Source organism: Pocillopora damicornis, chromosome 1, assembly GCF_964200805.1.
Source record: "Pocillopora damicornis chromosome 1, jaPocDami1.2, whole genome shotgun sequence".
In the NCBI taxonomy this organism is placed as follows: domain Eukaryota; kingdom Metazoa; phylum Cnidaria; class Anthozoa; order Scleractinia; family Pocilloporidae; genus Pocillopora; species Pocillopora damicornis.
The window spans coordinates 39,976,896-39,995,085 of NC_142670.1; the positions used below are offsets into that span (position 1 = coordinate 39,976,896).

General features: G+C 38.6%; 2 protein-coding genes and 1 long non-coding RNA gene across 3 annotated transcripts in view; 2 read left to right on the plus strand and 1 right to left on the minus strand.

Moving 5' to 3' along the window:
- The window catches only part of LOC149053842 (uncharacterized), a 14,302-nt gene extending 13,543 nt beyond the window's left edge, over positions 1-759 (plus strand). Inside the window, exon 17 of the mRNA XM_089196354.1 lies at positions 213-759. Coding sequence (XP_089052480.1) covers positions 213-550 — 338 coding nt within the window. The 3' untranslated portion in view covers positions 551-759. The remainder of the gene's footprint in view (positions 1-212) is intronic.
- LOC149053841 (uncharacterized) overlaps positions 1-9,014 on the minus strand; it is a 25,452-nt gene extending 16,438 nt beyond the window's left edge. Inside the window, exon 1 of the long non-coding RNA XR_016183695.1 lies at positions 8,950-9,014. This is a non-coding gene — a long non-coding RNA (uncharacterized LOC149053841). The remainder of the gene's footprint in view (positions 1-8,949) is intronic.
- On the plus strand, positions 6,602-17,572 carry LOC149053843 (uncharacterized). Its single transcript, XM_089196372.1, has 17 exons — positions 6,602-6,843; positions 8,956-9,101; positions 9,754-10,005; positions 10,367-10,531; positions 10,661-10,774; positions 10,926-11,057; positions 11,243-11,339; positions 11,430-11,648; positions 12,053-12,429; positions 13,096-13,263; positions 13,527-13,637; positions 13,731-13,850; positions 14,057-14,147; positions 14,289-14,663; positions 15,331-15,465; positions 15,979-16,212; positions 17,142-17,572. Exons 1-17 carry the CDS (start codon positions 6,777-6,779, stop codon positions 17,480-17,482), a joined length of 3,144 nt encoding a protein of 1,047 aa, XP_089052498.1. The 5' UTR covers positions 6,602-6,776; the 3' UTR covers positions 17,483-17,572.
- The last annotated feature ends 618 nt before the right edge of the window (positions 17,573-18,190 follow it).

Consider the following 18,190-nt stretch of genomic DNA (forward strand, 5'->3'; position numbering starts at 1 on the left):
TTAATCGTGTAAACGCATTACTAACACTAAACCAGTGCGGTAAATGATTCAGCCTATCATGTGATATCCTGTGCTTGAAGATGGAATAAAAATGCCTAGATTTCATGAGACACTGAATATTTTTAAACACATATGTGAAGCGGTGATTAGTTTGCTCTCTTGTAAAGGATTGACAGTTGCATTATATTCTGAATTATGTACTTAATATTTAGTTTCTAGCTGTTTGTGGAAGTACGATGCAAACGCCTTTTTATTCTCATTGGTAAACAAGCCTGGCTGGGGACCGGTGAAACTGTCTCAAACAGGACAATATAGTTCTAATGGCAAATCCATATACGGTTGTTCTATGTATGGACCCGAATTTGGTGGAGGACGCGATCTCAGCGTTAAGAACTACGCCTCATCCAACACAAATTCCTACTCATACCTTGGAAACACCTACAGTCCACCATCTGGCCACAGTTATGGCAGCTCCTTCACCAAATCATTTCTGGCAGGAAGTTACTATTTTCAACCTAATGAAGTTGAAGTGTTCTATGAAACTACTTGAAACGAACATGTCGAATCAAGCGTAATAGTATCAATTAAAAAACGCTCATGATTTAAAAACTCAAAAAAGTGAATTCAGAAATTAAAATGACTTATAATTGCCATATTTCCCTTGTAAACTCCGCGTCACTTTAAAGGCTTGTGACTTAATGTAGATTTAGAGCTGCATGAAAAGTTATAGAAGCAATAAAAGAGTTCAAAAAGCCCTTATCAAAATTTTGACATACATCAGTGGAAATTAAGATGGTTATCTCTTTTCCATCCCAGACTCCCTGAAACAATGGACAGTCACATGACACACTTACGTACGCGTGCCCACAGGATTCATTAACACGCGCAGCACCGATAACATATTTGTTTACCATCAGGCTGCCAATGTCGTTTGTGTGTTTGTCATAAATGCAATTTAGTAATCAGACTTTTATTAATGTGACATCAGTTCAAGACTGATCGACTGATCGCCAAAGACATTATTATTAGCTTTTATGGTATCGCAAAATATTATCGTCAACTCAATTCCAGTAGACAAAAGTCATTTCCACGACATTTTCAACATCTTTTAATGATTTTTCCGTTGTTTCAATTCTCCTGAGGAAAAATGAAATTGTTTTAAGTTTTTGGAAGGTTTGAGAAGTCGTTATTAAAACAAAGCTGTTTGAATAAGGAAGGAAATTCGAAGATCAGTGCCCTCGAAGTTGCGAGGAACCTAAACGAAAGGCTCAATTACCAGCCGCTGTTTGAGAATACGTGCCCGCGCTCCTCCCCGGAACCCCTCTCTCTTCTTGGGAAAGGGCGTGGACCGGACAGGAGAGAGCGGCGGAGATCGAGCCTACCCAAACCAGTAGAAGTCTGATAGCAGGTCGTGCACAGGCCTCCCAATCGTGGGGATTTCAACTTTCACTTTCATTGATTCACACCTAATGATCTCTTCAACTTCTCTCTCTGCTTTACAGTCACTGTTAGAGATGTTTTCAAGCATCGTGCAAATATTTTTAACTTGGAGCAAAGGACCATGAAAATATTGTATGGACAACCAATTGCAATTTCAATCGGAATTCCTTGCAATAGGTCATTTCCGAATTACCTATGGCCTCATTTTCAAAGCGAGTCCTGCTTTACAGTCACTGTTAGAGATGTTGTCAAGCATCGTGCAAATATTTTTAACTTGGAGCAAAGGACCATGAAAATATTGTATGGACAACCAATTGCAATTTCAATCGAGAATTATCGGGATGTAAAAGGTTCGCCTTTATTCTTATTGTATATAATTTTTAATTTAAAATGTGTTTTTCCTGCTCCTTTTCTCACAACACACACGCCAAACAACTTACATTCCATCGCGTACTATGAAAACAACGTCCAAAGTCCAATTTGAATATACCCAATCACTGCACGACATGAAGATAAGGCAATTTTTTTCACGTGCTTGAATTGTATTCTACTAATCAAATTCCATTTTGCCACATTAGACTTCGCTCCACCACATGGCATTTCCTTGTAAACAACATGCATTTCATATAAGACTTCACCCTAACAACATCAACAGGGATAGTGGAATAGAAATTCCAGAAGCATAGATGCCCACGGTCAAAAAATACAACAACAGGAGAGCCGTGCGACAGCCGACCGCCGAGGGAGCAAATCACTGAGTGAACAGCAAGGATCGAAATGCACCAATCAGAGCTGTTGAAAAACAACCAATCACAGCAGAGCATCATGCTTTATAAGATCGCACATGACCAGTCGACCTCATGGCCTGAAGAAGACTAGCAGTATGCAGTCGAAACGTCGCGATCTACATCACACGTGACTACATCGTGAGACAAACGAAAAACTCACCTTTTTATTGTTATTCACCACGATGAATAACCACAACCTTTTCCACCAAACCGCATTATCCAACACCACTGAAAAAAAATTCACATGAAATTCTATGCTGCTGATAGTGAATTTTCCACGCATTCTCCCACGTTTTGACTTTTTCTACGAGCAAAATTCGCTTTTAGCTTCCTTGAAATTAACCCAATCGCATGTTAATTCCTTGTTAACAACCTGCATTGTACCACGTATTTCACAAACAGAGGGCAAAGTCCAGACAGAAAACAACCAGTCAGGGAGCCCTCTTTGAAATATTATCGATTTCTCTTCCACAATGTATCTCCCCTCACACGAGGTCGCAATATATCTTTGGCAAGGGCCTATTGGACATACAACAGTTTCAGTCTGCTTTTCGCAGTAAAATTACGTGGAATCATATTTTTTGAGGTGACTAACTGTAGACGAATGATTTTAATTTTCTTTCTGTTAGAGGAACGTAGTCTCTTTCGCAACCGTTCTATGGTCTCGTCACGTAATAGCTCTCTCTCCAACGGGGAACAGAGGGCGTTTTGTGACGAGGCCAAACTTCGGCTGCAAAAGAGACTACAGTAAGCGTGGCACCGATGCATTTTATTTCTGCCCAGAAGAAGTTAGAAAACGGAGACAATAGACCACAAAATACCTGTGTGAGTTTAGATCAATTATGTTTACTCTCTTTCTCTTGAAGTGAAGTTATGCGATATATTCGTTCTTTTGAAAGTTGTTAAAACGTTAGAAACGCGAAATGTCCTATTTCGACCTACCCAACTAAAAAGCTCCGTTCTGGGTCAAATATCAGCAATTGAAGATTCCGCCGAGCGCAACTTTTAGGAAGTTATTCATCTAACCGTTGTTACAAATGAAATAAAGTTTAATAACTGGTTTATAAGCCAACGCGCGTGTTTGGGGATATGAAGTGCGCGAGAAGTTTGAAGAGCACGATAGGCGCGGTTGTTTTCTCACAATTTAATACTTTTGAGAAAGACAGCACGCAATAAATACCAAATAAATCGCCTTTTGATCAATACATACTCTGATGAGAGCAGACCAGGTCAACGATTTTTTCCCAAACTGAAAAACGGATTGTTAGGCGCAACTGTATTCAGAAATCATAACTTGAAATAAAAATAGAGGAGGACATTTGATGACCAGAGTTTAAAATAATCGACGCAAGGCAAAAATGACAAAGAAACATTTCGAAACAAAAGCTCTATGCGGACAAATACTTACGAGCTAGAAAAGGTAAGAATTTCACCATGTTGCTCACTAGATTTGTTCTCGTTTAACCCGAGTTCAACTTCCTAGCCCTGCTTTGTAATAGCAGGTAATTTAGTGTTAACAACTGGGTTGAAAACGTAAATTAGCCACCGTAAAGGGTAAAAAAGCTGACGTTTCGAACGTTAGCCCTTCGTGAGAGCGATTGTAATAGCCAACTGGTCTGACTCCGGTTAGTTGGGATTTTTAAGCATTAAATTTATTCACAGTATTTGTTTGTGCTGGCCCTGAAAAGCCCCATTGGAAGTTGATTCCACAAACAAGCACAGAGTTGTGTATACCAGTACAGTTCAAAGCAGTCAAAGGCCTTTTTGGTCTCATTGGTTAACAAGCCAGGCTGGATACCAGTGAAACTAACACAAAGAGGAGTGAATAGGCATTACGTCATGTCCATACATTCAGTTGTTACTACAGTGGCCCCTTATTTGGTAATGGACATGATCTTCACATCTCCAGCTATGCTTCAATTAGCAAAAAGTCCTATTCAAGTCCTGGATGGACCTACATTCCATCATTCATTGCTTTCAACTCTGGCGGCTTCACCCAGTCGTTCTCAACCGGAAGTTTCTATTTTCAACGTGATGAAGTTGAAGTATTTTACTGAAATATGGAAAGGAAAATAATCTGTTTTAATTAGTGTCTTGGTAAGAAAAGCAATGATGAAGAATCACATAATTTGAAAGCAGTTTGACTCCGTAATTCAAAATGAATGACTTGGGAAGGGTCCTTGACTGGATAGGGGTCCATCAGGAACTAGCTGGTGATTTGCAACCAAAATTAAATAACAAGTGAATGTGGCAAATTGTAAAGTCATGATGTACAGTATTTCAGTGAAAAATTCCCTAAGGCTTAGCTTTAACTACTTAAACTGTGAAAAGTGATCTCTTATTCCACCGACGAGGAATTGATTAAGCCGCTTTGCTAATATGACTAGCAAATAATAGTAATATATTTGTTGCATTACAGAATGAGTGAGAGTGAGGATTTGAGGCTCCTTCAATCTGTCCGCCAATTTCAAAGGTAGTCTACAATTCACATTCTGATGCTTTTGATTAACTTACTTTTTCAAGCTATTGGATTTATATTTGGATTTCTGGCGCACGGTATCTAACACTTGGTAGGCAAAAATCTGCGTCTTTGCACCAACATTTTAATCTTGAAATAAATAATTTATTTGATACGGAATGCATTTTCTGTAATATCTCATCATTGTTTTGCTGTCGCCATTTTCTTAAACATACATTTTCACGGAGAACAAACGAAAACTTGAGGATTTCATGAACATTAGAGGATACACTCCTTCAAGAGGAAAACTCTCACGCGATGTCTCTTAAAACTGTAAGCCATGCAAATTTGAGATTAGGGTGGAGGGGGAGGGGGACTTAGTGCACTCTTGGGTGGGCTGGACCATTGCTGCCTTGTTGTAGAGAGGGCAGACCCTGGGATCAAATCAGAGAGTTCTCTTGTAGAATTTTCCTCTAGTGTTACGGTCAAGAAAAGGAGAGAAAATATCTTTCCTGCAATTAAAGTTTTGACTTTTGAGAAATTAGATGTTAATCACTTTAGGGGTCAGAGGGTTAATTTCCAAGTTGGTTTAATAGCTAAAAGAATAACATCAAGTGGAAACGTCCCTTACTGAGTTTTCCTGGTCGAAATCCTTTAGTACTGTGGCAGGCTGGACTGTTTCTTACCTGTGAAAAAACAATAACAAATCCTAAACAAATCTTACTATCCTAAGAATCATGCAGTTATGTGTAAGCTATCTTTGTTAGTTGCCCTCTGGGTCAACATCAAACACAATGAGAAGCCAGTTATCAACCAAAATCGAGCCAGAAGAAAAACAATGATGGCCAAGATTAAAAAAACCATTCATGGCTTATGGATTTTGGAAAACGTAAGCCGTTAATGTCTTTTGAATAGGAAAAATTTGGAATACATGTTAATCCGCTCCGCTCTTAATTATCTGCATGGCCTAAACACGCACATTAAAAATTGCAATTTTAAACTGACCATTGCCAAACCATAATCAAAAGCAACCCGTCGTGTAAGTTTGATCGAACATTAACCTTTCATAATTTCCAGTTGACGTGTTTATTTGAATTTTGGCCAGCAACAGATTTTTAGTTGGGAGCTCTTTTGAAACGGCTTATTGCAACGTAGACAAAAAAAAAACGTAAAAGCTACAGTTATTGAATTAATCCCTCTTTTATCTTTTTTACCCCATTTCTCACTGATACATATGATACTTGCACACGAAGGGGAAGTAAATTCGACGAAAAACAGAGACAATAGTTCAACTGTTAAGTGCAGTTATGCTTTACCCTTCAGAGAGATCCGCGGTCAAATTCAGACACGCCCCCTTTTCGAGAATCGTTATCCCGTGACAAACGCATTCATTAAATGGTTCAAAAGTTGCACTGTTATCAAACGATGTTTTACGCATGCGTATATATTTGGTATGAGGGATCTCTCTGACAGATAACTGTTTTTTTTTTCTTAGTATAACTAGTCTGTTATGATATCGTGATGGAACCCTTGGTCTTGCCAACAAGTCTTAACCCGCCTTATTAATCCGTTTTTAAGTTTATTTTTCTCTGTTACTTTGAGCAATGAATTTGGACTTAAAAAAAGAGCCTTGAAATATTAGTATTCCTTTGCAGGTGGCCGTAGAATAATCCTCAAAAATATTACAAAACTTTGCCCGTCTTCTCACGGAAGCAAACAAATCAAATCACAGTTTGCAACAACTTTTACAGAGGGGATCTCGCTTCAGAGTCTGAAATACTTTACAGAGGTTTTTCCAACTAAATAAGTAAGGCTGAGTAATCTACAAATTTCATTACCCTGTGAATCATTTGGAAATGTGTATCATGCCGCTATGTGATGTTATTGCCCTCTAGGTCAGAATCAAACTCTTAGAGATGAACAATTTGCGTCGGTGATATGGTGTTGTTTTCTTTTCATACACATGATACTTTGCTTAAGTAGGAAGCTATTTTGGCCAAAACCAACACTGATTTCAGTACTGAATTATAAATCACACTTCACAGATACAGATCACAATCATTCGGTGCATGTAAAGTAAGTCTTTGAGGATGACTTGTCCATCGATGTTGATGCTGACTGTTCTCGTCTTTGGAAGCTTATTATTAGCTGTGAAAGGTAAGACTTCGTGTATAAGTCATCCCATCACGATCAAGTAGAAAAAGAACAAAACTGCATATGGACGAAACTAAGATTGAACTAAAGATTATGACACAGAAATTCATGGTATTCTCCAAAAAACTAGGGCTTCAAATGTGATAAGTCTGAGTTTAAGTTATCACTTTCCTCTTCAGTCCTCTTTTAGGGCTGTTAAGACAGATATCACAGCCTATCTCACTGTAATATAGCCTAGTTTCTTGAAATATATTTTGGAGGGAAAACAGATGTAGTAAAGCAAAAATCCATTCGACCTCAACTTTAGGTGTCGACTCCTCAAAATTCATTGTTAATGATAAAAGCCATCAAGGTGATGTCATTTCTGATGAAAATAATTTCATCTTTCATAGTGTTGTTGCTCTCTATTTCTATAGGACCCATAAATGAATATATTAGAGTAATTCGAGAGAGAAAAAAAATGTTTCCTATACAATCTTTTATGATCACCATTTCTGTTCGTCAAACCTTCCCTAAGTTTCAATTTTCCTTTGACTGAGGCCGTACTGCTTTAATTGTTGTTTCAGGCAGGATCCCTATCCGTGAATTAGGGAAAGTGCAAGTTTTAACATTCATAGCAATCTTTTTGTTCAAATTAAAAAAAAGAAATTGTCTAATACCGAAAAATTTTATTACATGCAGTTGTTACCGTTATATCAAAATAGACATTTTTCTCTTGGGTAGGAGATTTTGATGTTACATAGCTTCGCAATTACAGTTACTTCACAATTTTTTTGGTAATTACCACCGAAATGTCTTTTTCGTTTTAAAAACTTTTTTTTCTTTTGAAATAAATGTTTGAACTTAATTCAAAGACACTTGCGAATTAAGCAGGCTTTACAGCGAAAGGCTATCAGACAGTAGATCCTATCAGAAATGGAAAAATTTGGTTATCTTCTCAAGGAAGCATAGAAATAATAATCAATAAAAGGAATGTCAAGTGATTTCGTCACCTCTGCCTTAAGCTTAAACAAAAAGAAATGCCAGTCACGTGGCAGGTATTAGCTCGCACGAAGAAGTTGAATTTTCTGATCCGTCAAGTCGTGAAGAATGTCATGTTTGACTTTTTGGTTTCTGTCTGACTGAAGTCTTGCGAAACACCAAAATACACGCTTAATACGGAAAATGAAAGCTCTTCAGTCGTATCTTCCTCGAGAAAAAGTTACCACCTTCGCATGGATACGCACGTTATAAAAAGTTCTGTTTACATGCTAGTATCGCAGTGTTTTCTGGATGGTTACCGTTGGGTCTGCAAAACTTCAGAGCTGGACTGCCTTGACTTTGTCACCAAATCTTCCTCACTGGTTTTCCTCTGATCCATTCATGGAAAAAAGAGCAAAATCACCGAGTATTTATAGAAACAAACATGCTCTAGTAATAGAGTAACCAGAATGATAAATTCCACACTTGCGCTGCATGAAGAATATCACCTTGTAAAAGAAATCCGTCCTAGTTCACCTGATAAGGTCAAAACGTTAAACTGAAACAATTAACAAATCTGACTACAAATTCTAGTTGTCATCTAGAACTGGAATTTACCTGCACTATATGCTGGATAAGCTTACTCTAGAAAATTGTTTCTCTCCTTATTAAGGAAACTAGTCACATAAGTGTGGTACATAAAAACGATTTCGGCTCTACTTGAATAGTATCTGAAAACCAAAGGCAAACTGACTGCAGTGGTCACGCAAAACGAAGGTTGACATTAACATTGGTCAGTGATAACTCAAAGTAAAAACAGTTACTGCTTGAAAAGTGGGGAAAACAAGAGGGACCAAATCAAGATTGATTTCAGTTTTGAATCTGACCGTTTGACAAAGTGACGCGAGAGTGCAAAGCCAGAACTAACCCCAATTAATTACATCATTTAATTGGAAATTGGTCTGCGTTCAAATAGTTCTGTGCTGAAGGTGCATTTTAACATGTTCGTCACATCAGTAGCTTTTAGATGCGTTGTTTGTTTTATCTGAACTTTTATGCCAAGTTGCAATGCCAAATATAAGAAAAATATTTCCCTTTTATCTCTGCTGTACGCTAAATGATCCTTTTAATAAAGATGCCTTTCCTTACTTGTAGGTATCTCCCTCCAAACTGGCAGGCTTAACATTTCTCAGACTCTGCAGGGTTGGAGCTGTAGCAGTGCTTGTTCACCCTCTCAACACTGTCGACTGCCTCGTTGCACAAACGTTGTATTTCCCAAAACATTCAGTGGATCGGGGACGGTAAGTACTAGTTCAGGATCCGGAGCATTTCGTGGCACCATCCAACATCACCAGGCGGTAATGGAAGGTCTACGGTCGAACAACACTGAAAAAAATGCCTGAGATGTCTTTCCATTCGATCAAATTCATTTTTAATCGATCTTTGGATCGACTCGATTTTATTTTGCACCTCTCCCCACGTGAAATACGTTTCTTGTTTTATCTATGTTCTCCACCTTCATATCTCCAACTTCAAATACCACGAATTAGGAAGGGGGATCAAAAGACAAATTAGGCACAATTCACAATGAAGCCCCGGAAATTGAAAAGTCCAGACACCTCTTACAAGTTCCAGAAATTAGCACCTAAGAAATAATATTCATCATTCCTTGTAAGCAATAGACAAGCAACTCTGTCACGTGATAGGTATTAGCAACTATTAATCCAATATGCAGTCAAACAGAAACTAAACAGTTCTGCGAGAAGGAAAGGTTAAATCCTTCAACTAAGTATTTTCCGACCTGATCAAACAATAAGTAGCATTAATGGGCTATGGAACGGCAAGATGCGTCGATCGTTTGAAAATATTAAGTTGTTTTGCTTGAAATGCGTGTACAGATTATTCCTATTATGTTAGCATAATCCCTTGTGCGTCCTGGCTTCAAAATTACAGGTTAACATCTATGTGACGGTGAGCCATGGTGAGAAGTTTTCACGTGTCCATTCACCCTCGGCTATGTGGGTTCAGTCCGTCACTACACGTGACTTTGATGTGTGTGCACGTGAGTCAGGTATTGGATCAAATGGTACAGGAATCATCAACTGGTTGGCTTTCCAAGATTATCCACAAATGACGCGTGGTAGTGTTTCGTTTAGTGGAATATGGACAACGGAAACTAAGTGTGAAAAAGTTACCTTCCCACAGGTTAGAAGAAAAGCAAAACCAAAGTTTGAGGTCAAATCCTCGGAGTATGTTCTACCCCAATAAAAAAGACTTTAGAACAACTTGCGGAGTGAAGCCTGTCCACTTCATGTCGGACAGATTTTTGCGGTCATTCAGACAGGCAATTCAATATTCAGAAATCTTGTCGGTGAGTTGCAAAGTCCAAACTCTGCAAGGTAAAAAAAGAGAGGAATTGGGAGAGACTTCAAGCTTCTCCCTCTCAACTATTCGATACATATCTTCATCTTAAAGCCATTATGCAATGTCAAGCCGTATGATTTTTATTAAAGCTGAGTTAAATTGACTCCACAGATATAAATTCATATATTTAACAACATTGCAGAGTTTTCCTGGAAGACCATCTGTGTTTGCGTCAGCTAGGTACACACGTGACACAAAGCCGAATGACGCTATGTATGTTTGGTTGGAAAATGTAAATTCTAAAAGTTTCGAGGTGTGCATCCGGGAGTTCCTGCCCTTCGATGGAAAACATCAAGACACTATTGTGGTAAGAGATATCTCTACTGTATTTTCATGGGTGGGCCTGTAAGCCAACTTTTCTGTTTTCTGTTTTTTTTTGTCCAATAGCCTTGTCGTCGTCTGACGACAGGTCTTGCTTTGCATTACTTTATTGCAGGACTGGTTTGCATTTGTTGGCAATGGCTCTGAATCTAATTTTACGCTGTCAGGAGAAGAAGATTTTCCACACAGCAACCTGCCAACAGCTGAGGACAATTATGGTTTCTGTCAAGTGAGTGTAATTTAGTCTAGCTTACTGTTAACTATTCATGAGGAGCTATTTTAAGGCAGAAAAATTATTGAATGGGTTGGTTTGCAAAACAGAGCTAGTATTATGCGTATTGTTTCACATATCAATGTTTTATCTCTTTTTATTTTTATAGCAAGTGCAGTTTAACACAACCTTTTATGCTTCACCTGTTGTCCTTGTGTCCGTGCATCATCTGTACAACCCTCAAGTCAGCATGAAAAGTCTCGTCTCACCGAACAATAACATCATATCAGCCTGGGTTGAGGTAAATAAACAGTCTATTTCTATTTTTCTCATATAAAGGGCTAACGATCGAAACGTCAGGCTACAAACTCTTTACGGTGGCCAATATATCTTATAAAATCAGTTGATAAAACCAAATTATCCAATCTACTTCTACGATTATTATTCTATTGTTACTTCACCTTGTGCTCTTTGGTGTCGGTGTAGGAAGTCAGCCTTATATCCATGAGGATTTGCGTCAAAGACTTGAGTGGAACAGGAAGCAAACACGACCCTCTGTCGGTTAACTACGTCGTAGTCGGAGGTTTGGATTCAACTTCAATATGTTGGTGCAACGTACTTTGGAATCTCTCTTTAATTGTGTGGTAACTCCCATTTTGCTTCGCATCCACAGACCTCAATCCCTGTCTAGACGTGTTCTGCCCATCATTCGGAGTCTGCAAAACTTACAGTGCCCATGAAGCTCGCTGTGTTTGTGATGACAACTGCCCGTCGTATCAAGATCCTGTCTGCACGGAAAATGGAACAACATATGACAATGAATGCCTGTACAAATTGAACTTCTGCAAGGGAATGGATAATAATATCTTGTATCATCCTGGCAGCTGTGAGGGTAAGGCCATATTTCTATGAGAATGAACTTTATACCGCTAACAAGGTAATTTGGTATTATCAACTGAGTTGATGGCGTAAATTGGCCACTGTTAATAGTTTCAAAGCTGACGTTTCGAGCTGACGGTGGGCTAACGCTCGAAACGTCAGCTTTGAGACTCATAAAGGTGGTCAATTAAAGTTATCAACTTAGTTGGTAAAACCAAATTACCCTGTTATACTCTACCACCGACGCAGCACCACAGTTTCTTTAGAAACTTACCCCCTTTATTCACTTACCTCTAAGAAGAGATACAAACAAGCTTAAGTTTCTAAGGATATACATAGAACCCCTCAGCAACTTGAGATATAACAGAACAAACGGTCATAGAGGGCACAAAGCTTCAGCTTTTTAATTCTCTGCAGGATTTCCAATTGTTTATGGTCGTGTCAAGCTTCTTCGAGTTCCCGATTGGTCAGACTCAAGTTGCCAGACAGTGGTATTCCCACCATACCGCTTCTATCCGAACAAAAATGTTCAAGTACAGATCACCCTTAATCACATGAACTTGAATGACTCCGTCACAGTGCACCATGCTATCACATCCTGGACCGAGAGAATCAATACACAAAATTTTACAGTGTGTGCAATGCAATCTGGGAGAAATGGAAACAACTTCAATCCTTTCGCCACTGTTGATTGGATGGCGTACCAAGGAGCACCACCGGAGGGAACAACGGGAAGAGTGAAGATGACGAAATGGTGGTCAGGAACGAATTGTGCAGATGTAACTTTTCCAAAAGTAGGTTTCCATATATATTTCCAAATATTTGTAGGCATCCTTATTACTTTTCTGAATGACAGGTTCCATCTCGTGTCCATGTCAAAATGATCCTTACCAAAATAATAATATGGTAATGATACAGTCGACTCCGGTTATTATGGACACCCTCGGGGGAAGATTAATGTCCGTAATAGCATGAGTTCGTAATAACGGGGTACGAGAGAAAAACAAATTGTTTTTCTCTAAACATATGTAATAATGGATATTGGACGAAGTACTTCAGTGTCCGCTTAAGTGAGAGACAAACAAGTGAAAAGAAGTCTTCCGGAAAAGGGGGGGGGGGGCGGTATGAAAGTTTCCGCATTTCCGTAATAGCGAGGGTCCGTAATAACAGGAGTTTATTTCAGTCATTTCTTTACGCGTTTCTTCGGGGGACTGGCTCTTGTCAGCATGGCGGGGTGTCCATAATAGGGAGTCGTCCGCAAGTTGAGAGTCAACTGTAGTAGTAATATTGATAATAATGATAACAAAATTGATATAAAAAAGACCGTCAGCATGAGGTGAAAACAGACAGCAATTAACTGAACTCTGATTTCAGTTTATTCATTCATTTGTACCAAACTCAAATAAAACTGCCAAATTTGGCAAGATGTGTGGTGGAATGATTTACTTTTATGTGTTCAGGACAAATTTAAGGATTCACCAGTTGTTCTTGTGACGTCCAACCACCAAAGAAGTGGGAAGGAACATGACGCTACTTTGATTTGGACAGAAGATGTAACCAAGAACTCGTTCAAGGCTTGCTTACGGGAACTGCAAAACTTTGACGGCAAACATCAAGATATTTATGTGGTGTGTGATTTGTTTTGTCCAAATATTACAACTTTAAGATCAATAAAGATCTGAGATTAGGGACATTTTTTATGTCTGCATTTTTAATTAAGCTTGATTAGGATTCTTCCAAAAGTTTCCCTCGTTTTGACAGTAAAAATAGTTTTTTTAAAAAATTGTTTATTGAATTGAATTTCAAGGTCCTTTATGTGTAGCAACAAATACAATACGATACTGTGCTTACTAGAAGTAAGTCTTTTGTTTTGGTCACTGCTTCTTCACAGAACTGGTTGGCGTTTGCTAGATTGCAGAAGCCGCTCTTCACTGAACATGGCTCTGTAAACTTTCCAAACACGAATCCACCAACAGATGAAGACAACAATGCTTACTGCGAGGTAAGTGTACAATGATGTTATGAGAAAAAATGGACTTTTAAGTAACAAATATTCCAGAATTACCCTTAAATACCTTTTTTACCTCACTGATAGTTTGTGCATTTCAAACGAAATTACAATGCGACACCATCCGTCCAGATCTCAGCGAATCACAGCACATCAGCAAGTGGAAACTCGGCACCAGTTCATAACGGCGTTTCTACATGGATTGAGGTAAATAGCTCACTTCTCGGAAGACTTTAAAATAACACAGGAGATTGGCTTAAAAAAAGATGATTGACTATCACATATCAGAATTTCAATTTCCTTATCTGTGGTGTAGTGTAAGACTATATCTCGAGCGAGATCGATGTCAAACTTGCGAAGACAGCCCAGAAATAAAAAGAAGATTTAAGCTAAGAAATTCTGATTGTTTACAGAATATGAATGAATCTGGATTCAGAGTTTGTGTCAAGGAATTGTACGAGACTAGATATGATCCTGTGTCAGTGGCTTATGCGGTCCTTATAGGTCAGTAATCATTCCAAATAAATCAACTAAACTTTGGGGGTTATATTTCACAATATTTAGAGGGAGACTGATGCAAAACTCGTTTAGCAAACTTGCAAATATATGAATTATTTTAAGATTAAATAACACATTTATTACTAGACATCTGCGATTCCGAATGGAGCTACTTCGATGGCTTCTGTTATTTCACGAGTGATACCTGTGCAGATTGGACCGCAGCAGTAAAAAAATGTAGACAAGAAAACTCAGTCCTTATTGACGTCAACAACAAGGAAGAAAATGTTTACATACAACATCGCCACAATGGAGAGAAGTCGTGGCTTGGTTTCAATGACAGATCAAGAGAGGGTGACTTTACTTGGGTTGATCGTGGACATGGAAACTTTACAGTGTGGGCCACGAATCAGCCAAATAATTTCAAAGAAGAAGATTGTGTTCATGCACTTGGTGTGAAATACAACTACGAATGGAACGACGTGCAGTGTAGTGATTGTCATCAGTTTACTTGTAAGAAAGGTAAGTCAAACATATTAAATGAAGCTTTCACGATATCATTTTCACAAGCAAAACTTAATTAATGCTTTACAATGGCTGGTTTGGTGTAACTTGTGTAATGACTCAGTTCTGTTTGGGCTTATCCTGATTTTGGAAACGTGAGGAAACTTGGAATATTCCCCTCTTCCTGTCTAAGATGTCAGTCCATCACGTGTAAGTCCTTGCATTTTGCCATGTTTCCTTTCAGAACAGTTCACCGAAAACCATTAGATCTCCTTGACGAGGAGACGCACTGAGAAGGTTGGGTATATTGCTTAATCATGTAAACAACACAACTCAATGATCCTATTGTGAGGCTCAGATTTGACCTGTTGACTCCCTTGTTCTGTTGTTGTGTGATAGTTAGCGCACTGGACTGCATATCGAGAAGTCTTGGTGAGCCTCAGAGTGGACCACTGAGTTGCTCTTTTTGGGAAAGAATTTAGGTACCACCAGTCCAGCAGGGAAACTTCATAACTCTCTTAGGGGGAGGTGGAGGTACGAATATTAGCAATACTCCCAATCAGTTCAATGTACGGAAATACGCTAAGTCAGTAATGGGAAATTAAGTTCACGAGGCTTAACTTAACCATTTCTGTTTTTTTCGTGCTGAAAAAGTGTTAACTGCTACATTTTATTCCAATACTAGACTTAGATGAATGCCAAATTGATCTGAATTACTGTCACAAACTGGCCACGTGTACAAATGAACGTGGCTCGTACACGTGCAAGTGTAAAACTGGATACGTTGGAGATGGATTTGATTGTTATCACAGCTATGCAGGTGAGATGTGCTGAAAAACAACTTGAAATACAATGTTATAGCCCTTTATGCCTAACAAATCTTGGTTTAAGTTTGACAAGAAATGTCGGTAAAGGAGCAAAGCGAAAGTTTGGGGTTCGTAACTCAATTCTTAACCGTAAACTGGCTTTCTTTTCGAACTATAAAAAACGCTTTTGAGCCTCTTATCAATCTCAAAAAATAAGAAGACTGGAAGACTGGTTTTTCATTTTTTTTCTCGTCCATGTAAAGTGTATTCCGTACACGTAAATTTTATTACACTATTCCCGAAGTACTAATTAACATAAGGCTTTCGAAATCGCAGAAGTGGACAAGTTTCCTGTCTCATGAGCCTTGTTTATACCCTGCGTCACCAACGAATTTTCCATAGTTCAGTTGTGTGTTGTTGTGGTGTCAATGTTCCACGTCTTCTTCATACATTATACATTGCAAAAATGCTATGGCAATGAAAAAATAGGTTGCCGAGGGTGTAATAATACTTATTCCTTTATCAAGGCCTGGGTTATTCAGCAATATTGGCAAACGATGACAATTACCTTAGAACCCTGAGCAATTGGTTAAACCCTGTTGTACAGAGCCAGTCCTCTTACTGGAAGCGCTGCTGGCGAGCATCAGTGGATGGTTGGGCCAGTACTACTTTCTACTCATTGTGTGACAATAAAGGGCCGACAGTGAACATTGTCCGTGTAGGAAAATTTATCTTTGGTGGATACACCAGCTTATCATGGAGTAAGTGGATGATTGATTGAATTTACATGCCTTTTCTACTCGCTGAGGTGGAACCTATAAATTAAACTCTGAGAGTACATCAGGTTTCTAATTTGAAAAACAAACCCTGACAAACAAAAAATCAATACTAAACAAAACAATGCAATGGAATCCACTGCATATTTGATCAGTAATAGCTGCGTCTCATAAGCAATATAAACTAATCATGTCCTTCCTTGCGATTGCTTTTTAAGTTCAGGATTTCAACGAGTATCTTTTTCTGCACAACCGTTAAAAACGAATCGGCGCTAGATGAATAACTTGATTCATTAGTTACTAGAGCACGACGCGAGCAATGTGCGAAAGAAGTAAAGGATATGTTCAAACAGAGTTTTTTTCTTTTGTACGGGTTGGGTGAATTTAAATATTTCTAAATTTTGAAGAAAGTTAAAAACAAACCGAAGCTTCCAATGTCATTTCAGGGATTAGTTTTCCTCCAGGCTTCTTTCAGTTAAACGGGAGAAATTCGATATTCCACTTCTGAGCCGATTCGCGATCTTTTCAGACTAATGGTCTCGGAAAAATATCTATTTTACATACTATTTAGGAATGTTTTACCGTAATTGATGACAATGAGTTTCAAGAAACATGAGTTGAAACCGCCCTCGAATAAACGCCGCCCATGAATAAACGCCACTTGGGAAGCGCTAAATTGTAATTAACGCCGCAGCGATTAATCAAGTAAACGTGTTACTAAGAATAAACCAGTGTGGTAAATGACACAGCCTATCATATGATATACTGTGCACGAGCTGCAGGATAGAATTAAAATGGCTAGATTTTATGAGACACTGAAAAATTTTAAAACGGATGTGAAGTGATGATTAGTTTGGTCCCTCGAAACGGATCGACAGTTGAATTATATTTTGAATTATTTACTTAATATTCAGTTTCTAGCTGTACGTGGAAGTACGATGCAAGTGCCTTTTTGTTCTCCTTGGTTAACAAGCCTGGCTGGGGACCAGTGAAACTAACCCAACACGGCCATTATAGTTATTATAGGAGCTGTTCCATATACAGTTGTAACGACCGTGGTCCCAGCTTTGGTGGAGGGCACGCTTTTTACATCGCAAGCTACGCTTCATCCAACTCATATTCTTACTCAAACCTTGGATACACCTACAGTCCACCATCTGGCCATAGTTATGGCAGCTCCTTCACGCAATCATTCCTGGCAGGAAGTTACAATTTTCAACCTGATGAAATCGAAGTGTTTTATGAAACTATTTAAAATAAATCTGTTGAATCAAGTGTTATAAAAAATCCACAGGATTTAGAAAACTCGGAGAGGTTCATTTAGTAAACTAAAATGACTTATGATTTACATGTTTCCTTTGTAGACCACTCGTCATTTTTTTGAAAGCACAATAGTGTAGATTTAGAGTAAACAACACGAAAAGTTATACAAGAAATAAAAGGGTTAAAAAAAGTTGCTATCGAAAGGTTTGCATGTACTGGTGAAAATTAAGGTAGTTACCGTTTTTCCTTCCGTTCGATAAATCAATCGACAGTCACGTGACACACCTGGGCGCGTTCATGACTCGCAGGATTTCAGGAACTCGCGCTGCTCTGAATACATATCATATACACATATTAGTTATCAGACTTACATTGATTTGACAAAAGTTCAGGACTGATCGCCAAAGGAATCATTTATCCGTATAGATAAATTTTCAAAGTAGTCTCATTCAAATTAATTCCTGTGCCATCCCATTTGTGCGACATAGCGAACATCTTCTGACAAAATTCTTATTTCGTCTCTCCTGGGAAAAATCAAATTGGTTGGAATTGCTGGAAGGTTTGAAAAGTCAGGAATTAAATCGAAGTGTTTTACCAGGAGTGGATTTACTAGGGGTGGATTTACCAGGGGTGGAAATTCGAAGCTAAGTTCGAACTGTGACGCAAGCGTGACCACTAGCTGTTAAATTATTCATTTCGT